The sequence below is a fragment of the Enhydra lutris genome, unplaced genomic scaffold (genome assembly GCF_002288905.1).
Source record: "Enhydra lutris kenyoni isolate GAN:26980312 unplaced genomic scaffold, ASM228890v2 scaffoldscaffold12, whole genome shotgun sequence".
In the NCBI taxonomy this organism is placed as follows: Eukaryota; Metazoa; Chordata; class Mammalia; order Carnivora; family Mustelidae; genus Enhydra; species Enhydra lutris.
In genome coordinates this window covers 64,173,357-64,194,567 of record NW_019154096.1, presented here as the reverse complement: position 1 = coordinate 64,194,567, position 21,211 = coordinate 64,173,357, and the positions used below count along the sequence as shown (strand labels likewise).

The 21,211-nt window shown below is 48.5% G+C and overlaps 1 protein-coding gene across 1 annotated transcript; it reads right to left on the bottom strand.

Annotated features, from left to right (window-relative positions):
- Positions 1-132: 132 nt before the first annotated feature.
- Positions 133-20,499, bottom strand: LOC111145306 (hyaluronan binding protein 2). Its single transcript, XM_022500144.1, has 12 exons — positions 20,469-20,499; positions 13,855-13,965; positions 12,306-12,413; positions 11,012-11,128; positions 9,788-9,907; positions 9,122-9,293; positions 7,617-7,714; positions 6,489-6,744; positions 5,289-5,431; positions 4,404-4,538; positions 2,940-3,085; positions 133-613 (listed from the first exon to the last, which is right to left on the bottom strand). Exons 1-12 carry the CDS (start codon positions 20,494-20,496, stop codon positions 449-451), a joined length of 1,599 nt encoding a protein of 532 aa, XP_022355852.1. The 5' UTR covers positions 20,497-20,499; the 3' UTR covers positions 133-448.
- Positions 20,500-21,211: the final 712 nt, after the last annotated feature.

Here is a 21,211-nt window from a genome sequence, read left to right as displayed (position 1 = left end):
GCCACAGAGAATCTTGTATTGTTGGTCTCCCGTCTAATCCTGGAAGTGGGTGGCCCATTCTGTGGCATACCTTGGGTGTCTGGGATGAGGAATAAAGATGTCAAGGTGACTCCCGCTGGCTCCGGTCATTCTGAGATCCCATGTTTGCAAATATCTGAGGTGAAGGCGGTCTGTGATTTTCTAGAAGGTGCCCATGTTTGAAGGGAAGCCAACAAAGTATCTATTGGGTGGGTTCTGGCACTTCTTGGGTTACCCACGAGGCAGCCTGATAAAGCAGTGGACGTGCTGGTCTGGGGTGGCCCCAGGCCGGGCGGCCGTTTTCTCTGCTTAGAGCATGGCCACTCGGCTATATGGCCTCCTGGGGGCTCCCGGGGCATCCAGTGCTGCCCATGAGGCCTGGCCTTGTCCAGGTGCTCGGGACAATGGGCTCTCAGGTTCAGAAGACACCTTAGAAGCTACCCTCCTTTTGGATGGTGGCTCTGATCCAACTCAGGAATTTGGTAACTTGGGTGTAGACTCCTGGCTTCTTCCCACATTCCAGGCCCCAGCTCACTATCCCATAGACGTAGTAGGTGCCGTTCTTCTCACAGGTCAGAGGGCCTCCAGAGTCACCCTGAGGGAAAAAAGACACCTGAGTTCAGCTTTATGAATCAGGATATATTCAGAGACACGCTCCGCCTTCCATGAGGAGATGCCAGGGGGCAATGGAGGAAATCACCCCAGTGGATTTCTCTGGAAAGTGGTGGCAGGGCTCTTCCAATGCCTCCTAAGACACAAAGCTCTGAAGGGAGAGAAGCAAGTACCACCATAGACCCCTGAGTCCATGAGGGGTTGGCAGAGAAGCCACAGGGCTGGATCACAGTGGTCACGCCCCTGCTTCCACACGCTTAGTCATGACTCGTAGTCACAGCGAGTTCTCAGGGGCCCCCAACTTCTCATTCCTGCAAGGTCTGGTGGGGGGGGGCGGTAACCTGTTTGGACAGAGTCCTCCCAGGCCCCACAGGGCACACACAGTGTGGGGGAGGACGGGGCTCAGAGACAGCATAGTCCAGATTGTCAACATGGTCTATGGGATTAGATCTTCTTAGTTCCAAACCAGGCCCACTGAAGTGGGCCTCAGTTTCTCACATGGTGGGTTGTGGAGAACAACAGACCTCCCCCGACCCCGCCCCAGCTCCTGTGCAGATTAATGTCTGTCAAGTACATAGAACAGTGCCCAGTTCTGGTTGAGCCCAGCTCACACGGCAGGAGGAAGCTGGTGACAAGGGACGGCTCTCACCGTGCACCATGGCTTACACTAGCCAGTGAGAGGATTTTTAGTGAATCATCTCTTTGAATCTTAGCCACACCTTAGGATTTTATGCATACGTTATTTCCATACTGTAGATTAGGCACCCGAGATTGGAGAATTATTTCAGTGTAATGAACTGAAATGTGTTCCTCCCCAAAATCCCGATGTTGAAGCCTAACTCCCCAATGTGATGCTATCGGTGGGTGGGGCGTTTGGGAGGAGATGAGGCGAAGTCATGGAGCATGGGATTAGTTCCCTGGGGAAAGGGACCCCACAGGGGTAGCCCCCTGTTTCCTCCGTGTGAGGTCACAAGGAGTCAGTGGTCTGTAACCTGGGAGAGGGCGTCCCCTGGAGCCTGACCATGCTGACACCCTGATCTGGACAGCCGGCCTCCAGAACTGGAAGAAATACATCCATGCTATTTAAGTCAATCTATGGGGCTTTACTAGAGCAGCCCGAGCTGACAAAGCAATTCAGTGATGGACAAAAGTCAAAAGAGAAAGAGCCAGGATTCAAACCCATGACTGTTTCCAAAGCCTGCGAGCAAAGCCCTCGAAATACCTAGAGAACGAAATGATCTGTTTCCTTACTCATCTTCCAGGGGGTTCAGACAAATCACACCCATCAGCCCACGACCCTCTTTTGAGTAGGTGGATATCTGCAGCCCCTTGGGAAGGGACAAACCTGAGAGAGAGTGATGGTGATTTCCTATCCCAGCTCGAGGCCGGCAGATCATCGCTGGGCCCCTTTGTAAGAGGGGGAGCTGAGGTTTGAGTGTGTCCACACTGGGGTTTCCCGGACAGCTGGGGGACTTTTGAGGATGACAGACAGAAAATTCTAAGCTTAGGTGTTCCTCGGAGTCTAGGAAGGATGTCTCTGGTGAGATATGACCTCTATAGAGAGACACTATGGGGCCTGGTCTCCGACTTGAGGGAAAGGCTTGAGAACCCCTGGCACCAGTCAATGGAACCTCCACCCTCTCCCTGTCCTGCAACCTCTGAGTCACCATAGGTCTCCATGGCTTGAGGTCCCCCAAAGTCCTAGACTGGAAGGAAGGCCAGCAGGCTAAGGAGCCACTCAATCACTTAGTTTGCTACAGCTGAATCCCCACCCCCGTCTTGGTCTCGCTCTCACATACACATGCACATACATATGCAAATCCCAATGCTTAGTTATTATTATTGCGAATTCTCGAGGCCTGTCATCTTTCTCCTAGACACTGGTCTCTTACCTGGGTCCTCATTGGGATTTTCAGCCCCGTTGCCCAGGGCCGAGACCAGAGGGACCATCTTCACATTTAAACACAGGGAAGCAAATTCTCGCTCTGCCACTCACCACCTAGGTACTCTAGGCCAAGATCATTTCTCGAAATGTCTGTGATCTGGTGATGATGATATCCCCTTCACCAGGGTCATGGGAATTAAATAGACAAGGCAGGCCAAGTGGCCGCTATAGTCACTGTGCCGGATCCTCCTGGATGGATATGGGTACCAACTTGCCAGAGGACAGGTGCACCTGCCTTAGCCTTAGCTTTACGGCAGGTGGGCCTCTGAACCATTCTCCCAGCCCTGGGCTCTCAGTCTGGCCTCTGCCCAGCACAAGCTCTCACCCACGTCCCCTTCTCCAAGTGCCATTTGGAACCTCTGACCTGGCAGGAATCTTTCCCAGGCTTCTGCAGGTTTCCTGCACAAATCATGCTGTCGTCGATCATGTGGTCATAGAGTCGGTGGGAGTTGCACAAAGTGTTGGCAATCAGCTTGACCTTGGCATCCAGGAGATGGCGGGAGCCTTCCCCTGTGGGGTAGAGGAAAGAAGTCACCACTGTGGGGACCCGGGTAACACCTGCCCCACCAGAAGCTAGCATGGATAAGAAGATGGCCCCAGGTCTAAGCTGGGCTTAGGAGTCTCCTCTTTCAAGGACGGGAGCTCTTGGCCTCCTGGCTTCACCGTGGTTTTTTAGACCTTCCACGCTGTGCTTATATCACAGTGGAACAGAGACATTTATTCTCTCTTCTGTCTTCCCAACTAGACCAGCAGGTCAGAAGGGCAGAGATAGTGTCTTAAACCACTTTTTAAATTTCCTAGTGGAGGGCTGGCACACAGTAGATTCCTAATGACAGGTGCAGTGTCCTGGTTGCTCTGTTAGATTACCCACTTCCCAGAACAGGTCCTCTGGTCTGTTCAGTGTGCTCTGGTCAGCACGGTGATATTGAGAGGTTTAGGTGCACGACAGTGATGATCCCCGTGAAGACTGGTCTCCCGTTAACCCTAGATCTGATTAACCCGAAATCTTCTTTCCCAAAAGCCTTCTGGCAAATTTGTATATTACATTTCATTTTCTTCATGAATACAGGTCTATTTAAAGTGTTTCTTGCTTTCTATTATTAAGGACAAGATTTTTTTGGGGGGGAGAAATCTATTTTGAGTCTTTGAGAAAGACTTGAAACACACTTCTGAAGTTTATATGTTAGAGAATATAATCTTGTCAGCACATGAGGAAATTAATCCTGCAGTTACTTTTTTGGATAAGACCACATCCTAGAGACAAATCAATAGCTTGGTTTAAGAAAGGTTATAGAATGCCTACAATGTGAAGACCCCTGAGCAAAGTACTCCAGGGGAGACAGGTGAACAAGCACGGACCCCCGCTCCAGGGGCTGACTTAGTGAATATCTCCATAGAACTCTATCAGCTCCTTTTATCATGATTCCAAACCTAGGAGGTAAGTGTGGATGTGGAGGAACTAAAACTCAACTGTCCGAGTGACAAAGCCAACAACCTAACCCAAGTCTGTCTGACGTCAAACCCATCTTGTTTATAATCTATCCTCTTTCCAATCTACCTAGGGAAGGAGAGAGATCTCTGTGGATACAGGATCAATACTTGATGGAGGTCAAGGTAGGGGACAGGGACAGAGAGAAAGATCAAGGAAGGCTCCTTGGAAGTAATGAGATTTAACTAGAGCTTTAGCCATGAGGTAATCTCTTCTTTTGGTAATACATCTTCAACAGAACACTGATTTCAAGTTCAGAAGGGATGTTGAGTTTGACCCCTTTCTTCTCTGGTTAATGCAACCCACCTTCATCTCAGGAGGGTGCACAGCCAGACTTACCTGTTTCTGTCACACCCCAGCCAGAGATGTGACACTCAGTCCCAGAGGGGAAAATGTTTTCCGGCAAACATACAGTCTTCACGTATTTGGATTCCAAAGCACAGTGACCATCCACTGGCTTTAGCTTGAGCAAAGCTAGTAGGGAGGGAGAGAAAGAGGAAATGAATAATGATATCTTCTCTGTCATTAGCTTCATCTTGATCAGGAGGTAGACATAGCAAAGCCCCACTCCCAGTCCCTAACGAACAAATGCCTCTCTCCTTGGCCACTGCATTCTTTTGACTTCTCTTGGGGGAGGAGTCACTCTTCAGGCTGAGCATAATATTAAAAAAAATAGAGGAGTTTGAAATAATTTCTAATCCATTTTTTAAAGAACAAGCTTCAAGAGGGAAAAATAAGATATTGAGGAAAGAGAGAGAGTGACAGTTTCCAGGAATGGAGAATTGGGGTATACGCTGAGCAGCCAGCAGCTTAACATCGTTGCCTTTACATCCAAGCACCTACCAGATGCCAGATGTACATGGGGACATATGCACGTCATGTCACTGAACACACAGGAAGCTGACTGTTGTACACCAGTGTATTCATTTTACAGAAGAGGAGCTGAGGCTTGGAGGAGTGAAGCCAGCTAGAAAGGGAGGAGCTGGGATTCAAGGCTGACTTCTTTGTACAATGTAGCCTTGCTAGCACTTCTTCCCCTCATTTATCCATAACATCAACACAGACCCTTAAAACTAAAAGGTTCTGGAATAAATTCTCCACCTTATAGAGTCTGTGAGGGACCAAAAAGATAAAAGCATCTTCTAGGACCAAACCTCAACTTTCCATCAGTCATGAAATCTACCCAAGAACAAGACCCATAGATCTGCCATCGAGGAGACTTGCCAATGTCATTGTGGGGAATCTCTTCTCTTTCATTATAGTCGGTGTACTTGAAGATCTTCTCCACCCCAAATCTCTGCTCATGGAATTCTGTCTTCTCTAGGTCCTGGTCCCCTAACACCACTTTCAGATGTTTGGTCTTTATGCTGCAAGGGAAGGTAAAAAGGTCCAGTATTTGAGAGACTGAAGCTGAGCGCTGGTTGCTGGCTGACCTTGGACGAATGACCCAACCTTCTGCAGTCTTGGTATCCTCATCTATAACTATTGTCTTGGTCACAGAACCTTGCTGTGTGGTCCAAATAAGAAAATGTGAGGAAACACAGTCTCCAAACGTAAGCTGTGACATGTATCCCACATTTACTGAGAGACCTCCTGTTCCCCCTGGGATTTGCTAAAGAGCAGTCAATGAACTTCTTGAACAACTATTCTCTGTTGAGGTTAATGTTTGCATGTTTGAGGAATGCCAGAAGAATTTGCTTAATGACACTGGATAGGAAGACTTTGAAGGCTGCCACAAAAGTTCATGGTCAGGGCTGGTCCCATGTAGCCCAGGCCTGGGCTACATGGGACCAGCCCTGACCATGAACTTTGGGAACTCAGGGGAAGTAGTGCTGGCTTCTTTAGGCCAAACAGGAGTCATGGCTGAAGACACACAAAACCAGGAGGTTCATGGTAATGGCATTCAATAGGAGCATGCTGTTGTCTCTGTTCAGGGCAAGACTGGAGAGGTTAAGGAAACAGGTCAATCTGGGTTCATATCCCATTTACCTACTCACTTTACACATGACTTTACACAAGGTCCTAAACCTTCCCAAGACCCTGGGTCCTTGTTTACGAAATGAGAATAACAATAATTTTTTTCACTGCACAAATATTTTCTAAGGACAGGCACTGTATGAAGACCTGCACTAGGCATTGGGTATATTACAATAAATAAAAGTAAAAATCCCTGTCCTTTCTCAGCTTGTCTTCCTGCAGATTGTGTTCAGGATTAACTGTCATAATGCACGTAATGTCCGTGGTAAGCATTCTAGACATGGTAGCTCTTTTCCATCTGGTTTTAAGGAGCAACTCTTTTGCTCTTAGGGTTAGATCAGCCCCTTTGGTCCTGCCAGAGTCACCAAAATGCTGATCTGATGGGAAGGGGAGAACACCCCCCAGAGACTCGAGTCTCTCTAGCCTCTGCTTTCTGTAGGCACCTACTCGGCACAGTGGGCAGCAGTAAGCACCCAGCAGGGGTGGATCAGCGCTCCCCCACAGAAGTGGCCTTGGGGCATGGAGGTGGCCAGTGGCAATGAGGTCTGCAGGGATGCCTGCCACGGGTGCTTGCCCGCCGTGCTCTTAAAGCCTCCATAGATCCTCTTGATCTTCTTCTCCATCATCCCAGTCCTCCCACATGAGTCAAACCCTGGAAGCTTGGTCAGAAGCTCTGTGGGGCTTCCCTCTGGGTCAGCAATGTCTGTGGGACACAAGAAAGACAAATCACACCACTCACTTTCCTTCCAGGGCCTCAGAAGGAGGCTGTCGGAGGTATGACTCCGAGTCCAGCAGCTTAGCAAGCTTCAGAGTTAAGAGACTGCACTGATGTATACCAGGCAGGCAGATAGTAGGTGCACAATTAATATGTGTTAATACTTTGATTCCTATGAAGCAAGTCTATATAATTAATGATAAACGTGTTGCTTTTTACTTCTTATTCTGAGATGTATACAAAAACTTGTGTATAAATATGTAAATCTATCACTGGAGGAAGGGTTACTTGAGTTGATTTTTAAAGAATAGTTGGAGATGGACAAAATCAGACATATGTCAGTATTCTAGACATGACCATGAAAGCAAAGGCACAGAATTGAAACTATCCAGGGAGGTAATCCCATTGACCAAGGTGCGAGGGTGCTATGTTCCCGACGTGGTTAGAGAGGTGGGCCAGAGAGGACTGCCAGGAAGATCGTGAGGCTGGAATTCTGTCCGTGTCGCATCCTGAGAGGCTGTGGAGTCTCAGCCAATATTTGATCACCACTGTATACTGAGACCTGGGATACTACTGGGCATATATCGAGAAATCCACAAGTATTTGCTGAGTACACTGACTGGGAGTCAGGAAACCTGAGTTTATAATTGGATCACTGGCCTCAGTGTACAAAGGTATCCAGGCATGCTAGGCATCCTGAAAGGGGAGCAGAGGATTGGGCATTTGGGTTTCCACTGGGATGGCAATTGGTAAAACAGGTATGGTGGGTGGATAGTGTAGAAGAGATGGGGTGCAGGAACATCTATCTATTGACATGCAACCTCACCCTTACTGGGACTTTGGGACAACCGTGATCTTACCTAGGGCTGAACAAGCTGAGATATCACAGTACTCCCATTTCACCTTTGCATTGTTGGCTTTAATGAAACACCAGGGCTTTTTATCTCCATCTGGGTTTCTAAAATGAAAACACAAAATAATCTAAGGTTAAGGCTTGGTGAAGCCACTGAACTTCATCAAAGGACCTTTGGATAAGAGAGTACCAAGTTCCGGGGCGCCTGGGTGGCTCAGTGGGTTAAGCCGCTGCCTTTGGCTCAGGTCATGATCTCAGAGTCCTGGGATCGAGCCCCGCATCGGGCTCTCTGCTCTCTAGGGGAGCCTGCTTCCTCCTCTCTCTCTGCCTGCCTCTCTGCCTGCTTGTGATCTCTCTGTCAAATAAATAAATAAAATCTTTAAAAAAAAAAAAAAGAGAGAGTACCAAGTTCCTGCATTCTTCCAGGGACCACTTTCCATTCCATTCTTCCAAAAGCTTAGCAAACCCTGGCACATAGTGTTTTTGGAAAAACTTAACTTGCAGAGAAGAATCCCAATGATCAGAAAGTAGTCGACAAGCCTTGTGCCAGATCCATGGGACATATCAAATTGTTTGTAGGCAAAGAAATGAGATCCCTGTTGAAGATTCTCCTTGGTCAGGAAAGTGAAATAGCCACAGACACATGGTAAAAGAAGAGCTCCTCTGCCCAGACTTCTAAATCCTGTGCGTGAGAATTCTCTGAGGAAGCCTATCATGGGCATCACTCTGAAGAACCTTCCAAGAAGGAAACAGCTCAAAGTGAGTGAAAGTGGGAGATAATTTGTATTTCACGCAAGGGAAATCCTCTGGCTTAATGGAACCAGTTTAAAGCCATACAAAAAAATTCCTGTCCCTTGTAAGCAGATGATATGCATCCTTGGCCTTGGTTAGAGCAGTGGAGGAAGCCATCAGAGGTGTCTGGAGAGAGCAGAAGGGGAAGAAGGTAACTAGTCATCACCATAGTAGAAATGGGCTTATCCTGATGTGGGAAAAACTGAGCATCCTTGTGGCAGAGATTGCAATGCTGACTAGACATTCCATTTTATCTTTTACATTTTTCCCTTGAAGTCAGGCAGGATAAAGCATGACTATTTCTGTCCAATAAAATATATATGCAGAGATGATGCATCCATTCTAGATTCAGGCAGTAAAAAAAATTCATGCTCTGTTTTTGAATCTCTCCTTGCCTTTCCTGGGTATTTGAGTAACTCTGTGGAGCTAAGATTCTCCCTCACTCCTCATTCCCCAGCCCTCATGACACATGCAGCCACAGTGAAAATTAAACCTCACGGTATTCAAGCCACTAGGATTTGGGAGCTGTTTGTTACAGCAGCAAAACCTAGCATATCCTGTGTAGGAAAACCTTCCCAGAAAGAAAGATGATGAGTTTCAGTGTTCCGCTCCCCAATTTCTAAGCTGGCCGAGGAACACTAGGAGCAGGGGAAATGGACAGAGAAACCCTTACACTGACAAGCGCCCAAGACTGCTCATGGAGAAGAATGTTAGTTTTACCTGCAGAAGTTGTGTTCCCCAATCCCATGGGTCTCAGCATCTTCCATAAACATGTTGTAATTCTCCTGCAAGAGGAGGTGGGAGTTCCAGTAAAGGCATGAGTGTTGGTTGACTGTCTTACTCACTTTCCCTCGGTAGGAGTAGCCATCACCAACGTAGCAGTCATCAGGACCTTGGAAAGAGTAGGCAGGGACACGGGAACTGAGAGGGACTGGCATGTTGCTCCTGAAGAGGACCTGGCAGGTGCATCAAGTAGGGAGAGGATTGGGCCTGAATACTGATCACCCTGAGATTCCACCATGAATTCTAGAAAGAGAGTGGCTTGTATATCCCATGTTCAACCCAGCTTAAAAACATGAAACACGGTGGTTGTGGGTAAATGGAAATTAATTCTTTAAGTTTGGCTCACGCAAGGGCTGGTGGCCTGTGGGTTGAGGCCCAGGGAGGCCCAGGTGTGCTCGATTGTCCTATACTACATCCCAGTTTGTGACTTTATTTACACAGAGTCAGGTGCACCCTATGCCCTTTGGTTGGAAGGCCAAGGCAATAGTAGTTTCGGAATCTTGACGTGAACTCCATTCTGGGAACAAAACCCAAACATAAAAGGATCCCAAAGTCCTCCCTGTGGCCCAGAGTTTCTGTTGAAGAGGCGGTAGAGACCCATACCTATTTCACAGAATCTCCCCTTGAACTGGTCATGGCAGGTACAGGTGAACTTGGTTCTCCGCCTATGCCGGGAGCAGGTGCCACCATTTTGGCAGGGATTTGGCCTGCACGCAGGAGCCGCTGTGAACACAGGAAGTGGGGCCAGGAAGTCTCTTCAGAAGGAATTGTAGCTACATCAGAGATGATGAGGAGATATTGGTGGCACTCTTTTGGTGCCCATCCTTTCATAAAAGTTGGGTTACCACAGGGGAAAGACAGACCCACTGACACTCTAGTCAATGTACACATGAACCTTAAGAACATAAGCAAACCTGGTTGAGTCAATATGATGGAGGCCATGCAAAGAAGAACACCTAAATAGATGAGTCACCCAGTAAGGAACAAGGGGTATAGACTGAGCAGGAAACTGGGGGCCAGTCTGGGCTAGGTTGAAACCTGGCTCTGCCCTTCGATGGCTGTGTGACTGTAAACAAGTTAGTTAACTTCTCTGAACTTCAGTTCCTTCGTCTGTAAAGCTCTTCCTTGTGGCATTTTTGGAAGAATGTAAGAAAAAACATAAATCCCTTGGGACAATGCCTGACTCATAGCAGTGACTAAGTACAGATTTAATCCCCTACACAGCCCATTCCAGAAATAGACCAGGCTTACTACCTGGAGGAAATGAGTTTCAAGATTATTCTTTTTGGATGGGAAGGAACACAGGTTAGTTAATTCCCCCAGACTCTCTAGGGGTGATGCATTTTATTTTTTTTGAGATTTTATTTTTAAGTAATCTCTACGCCCAACATGGGGCTCGAACTCAGAGCCCCCAAATCAAGAGTCGCACGCTTTACTGACTGAGCCAACCAGGTGCCCTGGGATAATGCATTTTAAAAAAGTCCTAGTTAAGGGGCACCTGGGTGGCTCAGTGGTTTAAGCCTCTGGCTTCGGCTCAGGTCGTGATTTCAGGGTTCTGGGATCGAGCCCCGTGTCGGACTCTCTGCTCGGCGGGGAGCCTGCTTTCCTCTCTCTCTCTGCCTGCCTCTCTGCCTACTTATGATCTCTCTCTGTCAAATAAATAAATTCTTTAAAAAAATAAAAATAAAAAGTCCTAGTTAAAAGGGTCATCTTGGATGCCACTAAAGCATCAGAGGTATCTGGACTTCCACACCATAGTTTGCAGACATCCCAGGCACAAGCCAGAGAGAAAACCTAGCAGAGAAGGGGCGAGCCTTTAGCACTTACCTGTGGAGCAGTCAGGTCCCCTGTAAGGGTGTTTACAGGCGCAGCGGTAATAGGGAGGACTCTGGGTAATGAGACATTCGCCCCGGTCACATGGGTTGTTCTTGCACTTGTTTTGCACTATGGGAGATCCATAAAGAAGTGAGTGACATGATTGGGGACACATTTTACTTACCAGGGTACCTGCACAATATGATGTTTGGGGATGGGTGGTGAGGGGCAACTGACAGGATGCGTGCCCTTGTCTGTGGTCTGGAAACACCACGCTACTCCTGGACAATTAAAAAAAAAAAATCCTTGGGTCATGAATGATTGCATCCCAGTTCCTCCCAGGGCTCATATTCTTTTTTTGCTCTATCTTGATTAAAAAAAAAAAAACTTAATAATTTTTGTACCTTCCACAAACAAATAGAACTGCAATTTCAGTTTCTCTACTTTGTAGTTGATCTTATATTCTGTTGACAGTTTTTTCGTTCTTAGGGGAAGTTGAGGGATGAACCCAGATATTATGTTAATGCCTGATACCCCAAACCATCCTGATACATTTATTGAAGGACTTACAGGATTGCAAATGGAAGGAAGGGGCGAAGAGGGCACAGGGAAAACAAGGCAATCATAAAGCCCTATTTAAAGGTCCTCACTGGCCCCCTCACTCCAGTTAGATGGTGGCTAGATGAAACAGAACCATGTTCTCTCCAGGGGTGCACTTAGCCCGTAAGAGTTCTAGTCTCAATATCTTATCACATAGCTTCATGTTATGCCCAGAAGAGGTCACTGAAGTCAGACATCGTGAGGATGGCAGGAAGAAAGAGCATGGGGATGGGAGCCAGGCACCAGGGCTCTAATTTCTGCTCTTCTAACTAGCTGTGTGACCATGAGCAAGTCCCCTGTATCTCTGGGCTTCCTTTCTCTAACTGGATTGGGCCTCATGTGCCTTCAGATTCTTCCTGCTCTCTCATTCAAGAACAGTATTTCTCTGTTGTAGTTAGTCTAAACACTCTAAACAACAAGCCCTGAGTGGAGAATACAGCTTGGTCAGAGTCCAGCTCTTATCTCCTCTTAGCCTCAGTGTTCTCATCTGTAGAATGGACATACCAGTCTATCAGACAGGCATGGGGGAGGATTAATGAGATGCTGCTTGTTATCGTGCTGAGGAGTCCATTATGGGGGATACAATATGTGTGGTTATTACCTTTTCCACGGAATCATTCCGCCCTTTCTGGCCCCTAGAGCTGGAGGAGGAATAGCCTCTTGTTCAACTCAGAGTGAAGAGGAAAGCCAGTGAAAGCACACTCACCATTCTGACACCTGTTTCCAGAGAAAGGGGCCGGACAGCTGCACGTGAAGGTGTCGCCACTGACAAGGCAGTCCCCGCCATGTTCACAGGGGTTTGACAGGCACGGATCTATGAGGGCAGAAGTCAATGATTGCGATTCACAGCAGGTGAGAAGCCCCCTGCTGGCCCATCAACCTTCAGCCTCCTGCCCCGAATGAGAGAGGGAATGAGTTGCCGGTGATTGGGGAAAGGGGGAAATATGAATTCCCCTTAAAGAGCAAGGAAAACCGCAGTCACAGGACCAGAGAGAGATTCAGGTTAGTAAGAGGACAGGCGAGAAGGAATCTCATTGAGTTTCTCATTGAGAAACTCCCCTTTTCCACCATCAGTGTTTTTCTCCTCCCAGTCTCGCTGGGAGTGCCACGGGGTCTGCCTCTGATGCTGAAGGCATTTCATAAGCCTGAAGACCTCCCCTACTCCCAGTGCCCGGGGGTGGAGGTCAGGAGTGGGGAAAGAAAACCCACCCCTAATGAAACACAAGCTTTCTGAACATCAGGAAAGAAGACCAAAGGCAAGAGGGTGACAGAAGAATTGGCGGCGAGGAGGAAATGACCCAGTGGCCTTCATCTTTCTTCAACTACTTGTTCAGTTAGATTTTGTCATATTTCATCTGTGCCTTTGGCTTTTCATGGTTGTCTGAATGGATCTTCCCTTGGGGAATTCTTTATCCTTCTGTTCACACACATTGTTCTTTGGTTCAGGAACTAGGATCCCTGGGCCCAGCTCTTGTTTTGATGGTCCCTTCTGATGTTCCCCTGATGCCCTGTATCTTGGCCCTGCCTTCCTGGCCACTTCGCACAGTTACAGTTTTTATTCCAGCGGCTAAGTACGTTCCATTCCTTCTCCTGGCTTCATCACATGGTTTTGCTCAGGCCCCACTTCTCATTTTTCCTTCTGTCCCATTTCTTGGGTTAAGAAGCCATAAAAACAAAAACAAATGTAGAAGCCCATGTGTGAGTGCACGTACACACACACACACACACACACACACACACACACACACACACTAACAACGATGCAAAGCTTCCGAGGAGTGTAAAGAGAAAGAAAAACACAGCCCAAGGGGAAGGTGAGTTTCAATGCCAAATTTGTGAAGCCTACCATCTGATGCTGAATGCCAACCCAGCCTTTTCTGCATAATTAGGACCTTTCTGTATAGCAAAGCTAGGAAGTGATTTTGAACATGACTTTTAATCACCGTGTCTGGAGACCCAGATGATGATACACTACCTTGCTGTATGACCCTCGCTAAGTCAACACCACTCCTGGCCTCAGCTGCTTCCTCTGTCACTTGAAGGTAGGAGAAAGACTCTCTAGGAACCCCTCCTCCCCCAGTCCTCCTAGTGTATGATTCGAACTGAAAAAAGCCAGTCTTAGTCATTTACTCGATACCCATTCTCTGACGCCGGTCAGAGAGGAAAGAGAGGTGCTTGTGTACAGTCACACACAAACTCTCTTCTAGCAGTGCTCCCTCCTCCCAGGAGGGGCCCTGAAGAGTGTTGGAACCTACCATCCTCCATGTAGTACCAGTCAGGATTCTCCTGGTAGGCAGGAGCATTACTGCTGTTCTCTTCCTGGTTGTATTCCTCGTAGCTATTCTCGTAGTAGTCAGGGGTCCAATCTGCAGAAGTAGGAAGAGAATGGAAGAAACCCTAATCATTCAACCCAAAGATTTCCAGATCCTGAAGGAGCACCCATGTGTCTTTCTAGCTCCTCGACTGATAGGGTGGACAGAGGGGGTTAGGTGCCGTGAGTTTTCATTGGGTGAGCTATGCCCAGCAAGGCAGTGTTGGCATTTGTCAGGGTCAAGAGCACCTGACTGGAAATGAGGAGAAGTCAAGATCTGGTTTTCCACCGACTGTGATGTTGGACAAGTTACTTGTATTCTCGGGGCCTCGGTTTGCTTATCTGTAAACAGTAGGAAGATGATTGGGGTCTAGAAGGTCTCCAAGGTCCTACACAAGATGTGCCCAGGGTCAGACCCAATGGTGCCTGAGCACCTCGTTGGGCGGTTCTGTGAATTAACTTTCTCCCTGGGCCTTTATTAGTCACCTTAATTTACGAAGTCAAAGAAACTCATCACTTTCCTCTTGGTCACGGCACCAAACTACTTTCCTTGTATCTCTAGCCTCGTTCTAACAGCTAGGATTTATTGAGCTGTTACTATGCACTGAGCCCTGCACCAAGCACCTGGACTAGGGCAGCTAATCCCCATAGAACCCCTAAATTGCATCAGCTTGATTGCATTCAGCTGGTCTCTTCCACTGCCTCCATTAATTCACACTTATCCTTGGGGAACGGGGTCCAACCATCCCCATCACATACCCAGCCTGCTATGTAGGATTGGCCCAAGGACAGCCTAGAGAAGGTTCCTGGATTTTGTCCAGGGAAAGACAGGGTGTGGTGCAGCCCCCAGTTGTCGATCTCATGCTAGTCATGTCCATTGGGAAGAGCAAGTGCCTGTGTAAGGCTCAGCTCTCTGTCCTCTGGGGACTTAGAGGGTGCTGGTAACTCTGTGGCTAGTGGAGAGAAGTTTGGGATTTGAAGAAAGTTGGACTGACTTTGCTCTCTCCGGCGGGCAGGAGTGTGGCAAGGCGGCAACTTAAAGCTAGAAGGACAAGGTCCGGAGATGCATATGGTAATGAGGCCGGAGCAAATCCAGCTTGCGAGACTTGCAAAGGCGCTCCCACGGAGCCCGCCGGTAGCTCCGAGCGTGGCACTTTACCTCAGCCTGATTATCAACCGCATTATCTCCCTCGTCTCTCAGTCATTCCCTTCTAGTCTTTATCTCTTTGGCTTTTGAAAAATCGACTTTTGCACAATGGCTGTTTTATATTTCCCATTAAAATGGAACGATCTTTTTATTTCCTTTTTGAATACGCCAACTCTGGTTCCTTGCCAAAGTTTCACCTCATTTATCACAGTGTCAAGTCAAGACTCCCTTTGCCTGCTCATTATTTCTCGTGAGCTGCTTTTCCCCACTATGAAAATGCTCCCGGAGGAGGCCACCTTTCCAGGGACGAGGATCTAGGTTGAAGATAAGGCCATTGTCTTCCTGGAGCAAATAAAGTTTCTTTCCATCTAGCACGATAAAGCGGAGAAAGAGAGTGAGAAAGTGAGGGGGGGAGAAAAACCATTTTTCAGAGTTTGACATGAAAGATTTCAAACTGACATTTGGGAGAGACAATGGGCTGGTAATGAGCTGATTACATCATTTATTTATTTATTTCTTGGTTTAGAGAATTTATTTTTGTTTTTCCAACAGGTGTGTGTAGATAAGTGCCTCCAGAGTGCTCCTGTAATTTCTCCCGTCCCACCCCCGGGCTGAAGGTCGGCTGGGCTAATCTCAGCTCAGCCATTAAGAATCATTCCTTTTGCAGATATTTGGAAATGGGGAAGGTTTTTACATAACTGGAATCGCGTGACTTTTCTAGGTGGTAGGGGATGGCTGAAATGTCTGCTGGTGTATTTTAACTGGAATCCAGCTTTGTTAACAAGATCTGCTCAGCCTTCAGTGACGCTGAAGAGGGAATGAGACATGTAGTCTTTGAGTCATACTTCTGCTAAACAAAGCAAAAAGTCCCTGCTCTTCCCCAGGGGGCCAGGGCCCTTGGTTAAGACGGAGAGAAGCAACAGAGGCTCAGTGGCCCCATGTCACCAGAAGCCAGCCAGTTGGAGTTCTGTGCGAGGAAAAGCACTGAGATCCTCTGCAGCTCCTGCCCCATGTTTTCAGAGTGTTGTATAGAAGCATGCCCTCCGTGGCAGGGGTTCTCCTCCTCCAAACTTAAAGTTTATTTTGTCTTTTTTATGCTGTTGGCACTTAATCCCATTGTCTACATAAGGAAAGGGTGCTGTGCACCTATGATGGGCCAATATGACACCAGGTTCAGGAAGGCACTGGGAATAATGGAGAGATATACAGAAAAGAGTGGGATGCAGCCTCCAACACAATAGTTTCTGGGCCAGGGTGAATGGGGGAGGAAAGCCAGCCAAGAAGGGAGATGAACAGGGAATGGAGAGGCAGGGGAGCTAGATATGGCCAAGTCTAGGTGAGGTTGCTTCACATTCTACGTTGGCAAGTTCAGGCTATATGAGCCAATCTGATGGGGGAAGACAGTCCCGACTCCCCACCCTTCCCTGTCACTTCATCTTTGGCAGTGAGACTTCATAGCTCCTCCTACCAAGAGATGGAGTTGATTCCCGCCCTCCCCCCTTGGGTGTAAACTGGCCTTGGGACTTGTGTTAGAAGGACAATGTGCCTGTTCCAAGCTTGGGTCTCTAAAGTCTGGTGTACTTCCTCTCTCTTTTCTCTCGGGCCTCTGTGACTGCCCTGTTGTACAAGTCTGGCCTATTCTATAGAGGATAAGAGAATGTGTGGGCAACAAAAGGTCCAGCGCTTCCAGTCAAGGCCTCCAATGTATAAGAGCCCAGCTGATCCATCAGCTGACTGCGGACACAAGAGAAGGCCCGGCCAACATCAGCCGAGACTGGTCTAGACCAGAGGAACTGCCCGGCTGAACCCGGTCCAAATTGCCAATCCAAAGAATTGACACACTATTCTTCTTCTAGGAAGAATACTCATGGGTGAAGGCACTAAGTTTAGGGTAGTATACTCTGTAGTAATAATGAATGAACACACAGGGATTGATTGATCCTGGGTTGCCAGTGGGATAAGAATTATAGAAACTCCAGCATTCCTCAGCAGCCTTGTAGAATGTTAAGTTTCATGGCTGGCGCTCAGATGGTTTATTATGCAACTTTGTCCATCTGATTGTTCCCTCCAAGTAGGCAGTTGGTGTCTTAAGAGTGAGGGCCTTGTCTTTTCCTCAGACCCAGCACAGAGCCCTATATGCAGTTAATGGTTGTGTTCAACAAGTGAGTTTTTCCCTCTGTGGCGGGACCTCCCTTCCTTCTGACTAGCCAGCACACAGCAGGCACGGAGCTCTGCCAGCAAAGTTGGTATCTGCTTGGAGCTGAGGAAACAGGGAACTTAGGAGAGAAACTATGTGAGTTCCGGGTCAGAGGTATTTGGTGAAGAAGATGTCTGATGGGCTCTGTAGAGTCTAGAAATTTGTCCAAGTGCTTTCCTGCCTGCTTTTCTGGCCCCTCCTCTGCCACCCACGGTTTACAGTCTGCCATGGAATTTGCTTTCTTTGCTGGACTGGAGAAAAACACTCCAGGACCGAATACACATTTTTGGAGACATTCTCTAGACTGTAGAAAAGGAGAATGCTTCAGGTGAAGAATGGAGCAGCTGTTGGGAGCATCTTATACTAGGCATCAAAAGAAATCCTTGTGGATTTGTCTAGTTACCAGAGTCTGTTTCTAGAACTTACCAGAAAGGATGGTGAGAGTATCCTGAACTTCCTCAAATCATCCTGATAACTGGTTATTATCTACGTCCCGGACCCTATACTAAATAAATGTGTGTGGAGATAGGAGGACGTGGCGTCACAAGCCAGGTCTACCTCGTGCCAAATCTGGTTCGCTTTTCTACTGGCCCAGGAGCCTCTTGTGGGTTTGTGTTTCAGGAAACTCCATGGGTTTCAGCTTCCAGGAAGTAACACACATCGAGAAATCTTTTTTAGCACACGCTCCAAGTCCCTCAACTGGGATTACCGTGGTCTGGACCCAGGGTCTCTCGGAAAAAGCTCCGCGTTTGTGCGATGGGGACTCTGCAGCTGCTTGATTAAGGAGCTTGCCAGATGTGCGGAACGGAATAAAAATCTCCGGAATGCTGTCCCTGTTGGCGTCATCCATCACCGTGGCACAGACGGGTCCTCCGAGGGCCTCCCCCAACCCCAGCCCTGCTGGCCCGTATTTGACGCTCCCCATCCAGCTGACAGGGCAAGCTCAGCCGAGACCCTCACTGGCAGGCGGCGGGACAGCTGATGGATGGGCTTTAGCTTGTGTTGCTGGGCAGAGCCCAGCCGGCTTTGAAGAGGCATTTCCTCAAGCTCGTTGGCTGTCACGGCACCTGCTTTGGGGAGATGAGCGGAGTCTGTGCTGTTTGATGCCCCCACCTCTGCCACCCACGGGGGACTGTGGCCCAGGCGCCTTCTGCTCCTGCCAAACCCTCGCCATGTGCTGTGTCCAGCAAGACCAGCTACAGAAGCCGCTTGCCTGTGGACACTGGCATGGTGTTTCCTTGGCCACGCTGCTCTCTAAAGCCAGCTGGGATCTGACAAATTCCATCAAAGCACCACACCCATGTGCAATTAAAGCAGACACTAACAGGGGCATTTTTAAAACCTAACCTGCTCTGTAGAAAGGCCCAGCTACACATCTCACCCCACTCCCTAGCCAGAGGTCGACAGAGCACCTCGAGACGGACTTGGGAGTCCGGGGATGGTGGGCTCCAGCGTCCCTTCATCTACTCACCAAACTGACAAAAGCTATTGACAGAGTTCTTCTAGAGCCTAGAATTTCAGAAGGTTAAATCCAACACTCTCCACTCCCTCCTAAGCAGCCTGTGTTTAAAGCTGGTCAGTGATGGAGAACTTACTACCTCCCAAGGGCCCAACAGCCCATTCAGATTTTTTTGATGACTTTGATGGTGAGGAAGTTCTCCTGTTTGCAGACCAAATCTGATCCTATCGCTTCTAATCTCTTTCATTAAAGCTAAAAGCCTTGTGAACACAGAGATTGAATCCTCCCTTTCCTGTGATCCAAGTTTAGTGGGGCCACTGCTTCCAGTTGTTCACGTTGTTCACTGCACAACTTCAGTGCCAGAGTGTCAGAAACTCATGGTCACTGTAGATGTCTTCCGCAATTTTCTGGAAGATGGCAATACCGTGTCTTGGGGTAAAGACACCTCTTAATTCTCAAAGTTGACCTCATGGACTAGGGGTGGTTCTGCTTTACAAATCCTTGAAGAGAATGAGGTTTCTGGACTCCACTATGCTCCCCATCCAGTGTGTGACCCCACAGTTCTGGAGCTCCATCTGTATGACACCCGGTACCTGAGTGGTGTGTGCTGAAGGCCATGGAGGGGGCAGCTCTGCCAGTCCCCTTGGCTTTGGACCCCCTGAGCTCCACATGTGGATGCTGATGTGGGCAGCTGGGGGAGCCCCCTGAAACACAATTCCTCCAAGAACTAAATTATATGTTGTTGAGTAGGACAGTCTCCTTTGCACTGGGGAAAGACATAGACCCTTTCAAAAGCCACATGCCATGCTCAATTCCACAAACATCCCCTGAGCATAAGGAGTGGACAAAGATCAGACATCATCTGTCTTGAGCCAGCCACGGCTTTGCTGCAGGAGAATATTGACTGTCACATGGATTTTGACCCAGTTGTCCCCACCTTGACTCCAAATAAGCCCTTGACCCAAAGTTCAGACATGACTGCCATCTCCATGTGCTGTCTCCCTGGCTATGGTCCTCTGTGGGGTGACCAGCACAGGTCACCGCCAGTGGGAATGCCAGTCTCCGCCCTGATGGGAGTTTTGCGTAGCATTTCCTCCCTTCAGTCTTGGAGCAGAGAAGGGAGACTTGGGCCCAGAGTCAAAGACCAAGATTGGATGATGGCAGAAGGAGCAGCTCTGCTTGGCTTGGGCACAGCTGAGGGCACCAGGCAGTGGGTCGTTGTTGGGGGTGCTGGTGGGAGGCCGCCACAGGGGCAGGTCAGCCTGGGGACTGCCTGCGTGGCACAGCACAGAGGACCTGGCTCCCCACCCAAGGGGTGGAGTGAGTCGGGGCCCAGGGTGGGCCTGCAGGGGGCCAGTAAGTGCCCAGTGCCACCCTGGCTTTGCGTTGGCCTTTTCATCTCATCGCATCTCTAATGGGCTGTGTGACCTGTAGCCTCCCCTCCCAGGACCTCGATTCCCTTCTCTGTAAAATGAAGAGATTTAACTGTACCAGCAATTTTCCCCTTGGGGTCCTGACAGGGGACTGGGGGTATCCATGGGCAACTCAGAATTGAATAAAGCATGGTGTTTGTGCACAGAGACACAAATACCGGGAGTGCATTTTTCTGGGAAATTTCTCGAAAGGGGTCTACAACACTTCTGAATCATTTGAACCCTGAGCTTGTGACAGCACTTACATGCGTGGGTCCCCTTTCTTCCATCCCAGAACCAGCCTGTGGTTTGTGAGGAGCCCCAGGGCGATCCACACACTCACCTGGGTCCGGGTCTAGGAGTAAGGACATCAGGGAGAACTGAAAAAAACAAAAACAAAGATAAACCCACACAGGGCTGAGCTAGGTCGAGTCAGCTGACTGGCTGGGTGCCTCCTTGACTTATGGGGCTTGTGCTAACCTGCTCTCCTGCTGGGGCCTGGCTGCCCAGGTATGGACAACCTGTCTGTGATAGGGATTAGCATGGATTGAGCATCTCCTGTCTGCCTGATTGTGCATTGCTGCATCTCATTCTTATAAAAGCCCTCTGAAGAGGCTTTTGTCGGCCCATTGACAGATGGGAAATTTGAGGGTCAGAGGTCACACAGTTGTGATAGAATTCAGATTCACACTCAAGTCTAGGTGATGGTCTTGGTTGACAGCTCCTTGGGCTAGGGATGGACACATGCTTAAAACTCTCCAGTGGCTTCCCATTGTTCTTGGAATAAAATACAAACACCAGCCACAACTTATAAACCTCCTTCCATACCCTTCCCTTCCACTGACACTAATCTCCAGCCACACGTGGGTTCTAACTAGCACTAGCCAAGCTCCCCTCACCCCAGGGCCTTTGCACTTGTTCTTCCTTCTGTCTGGAAAGCTGTCTCCATGACCATCACTAGGTCCCAGATTAAATGACATCTTCTCAAGGAGGACTTCCCCAATTCCCCTATGGGTATGACCCCTCACCCATTGTTTCATCACTATGTCCATTCATTTGCTCCATAGTTCTTTTTTTTGTTAAGAT

What these genes read in the sequence shown, in the direction of transcription:
- LOC111145306 (XM_022500144.1), bottom strand. Translation starts at nt 20,496, where the DNA reads ATGTCCTTACTCCTAGACCCGGACCCAG. An exon ending in GATTCCCCACAATGACATTG is followed by an intron (nt 4,539 to 5,288) that starts GCAAGTCTCCTC and finishes CCTCCCTACTAG; the next exon opens with CTTTGCTCAAGCTAAAGCCA. An exon ending in CTGGGGTGTGACAGAAACAG is followed by an intron (nt 3,086 to 4,403) that starts GTAAGTCTGGCT and finishes TCTACCCCACAG; the next exon opens with GGGAAGGCTCCCGCCATCTC.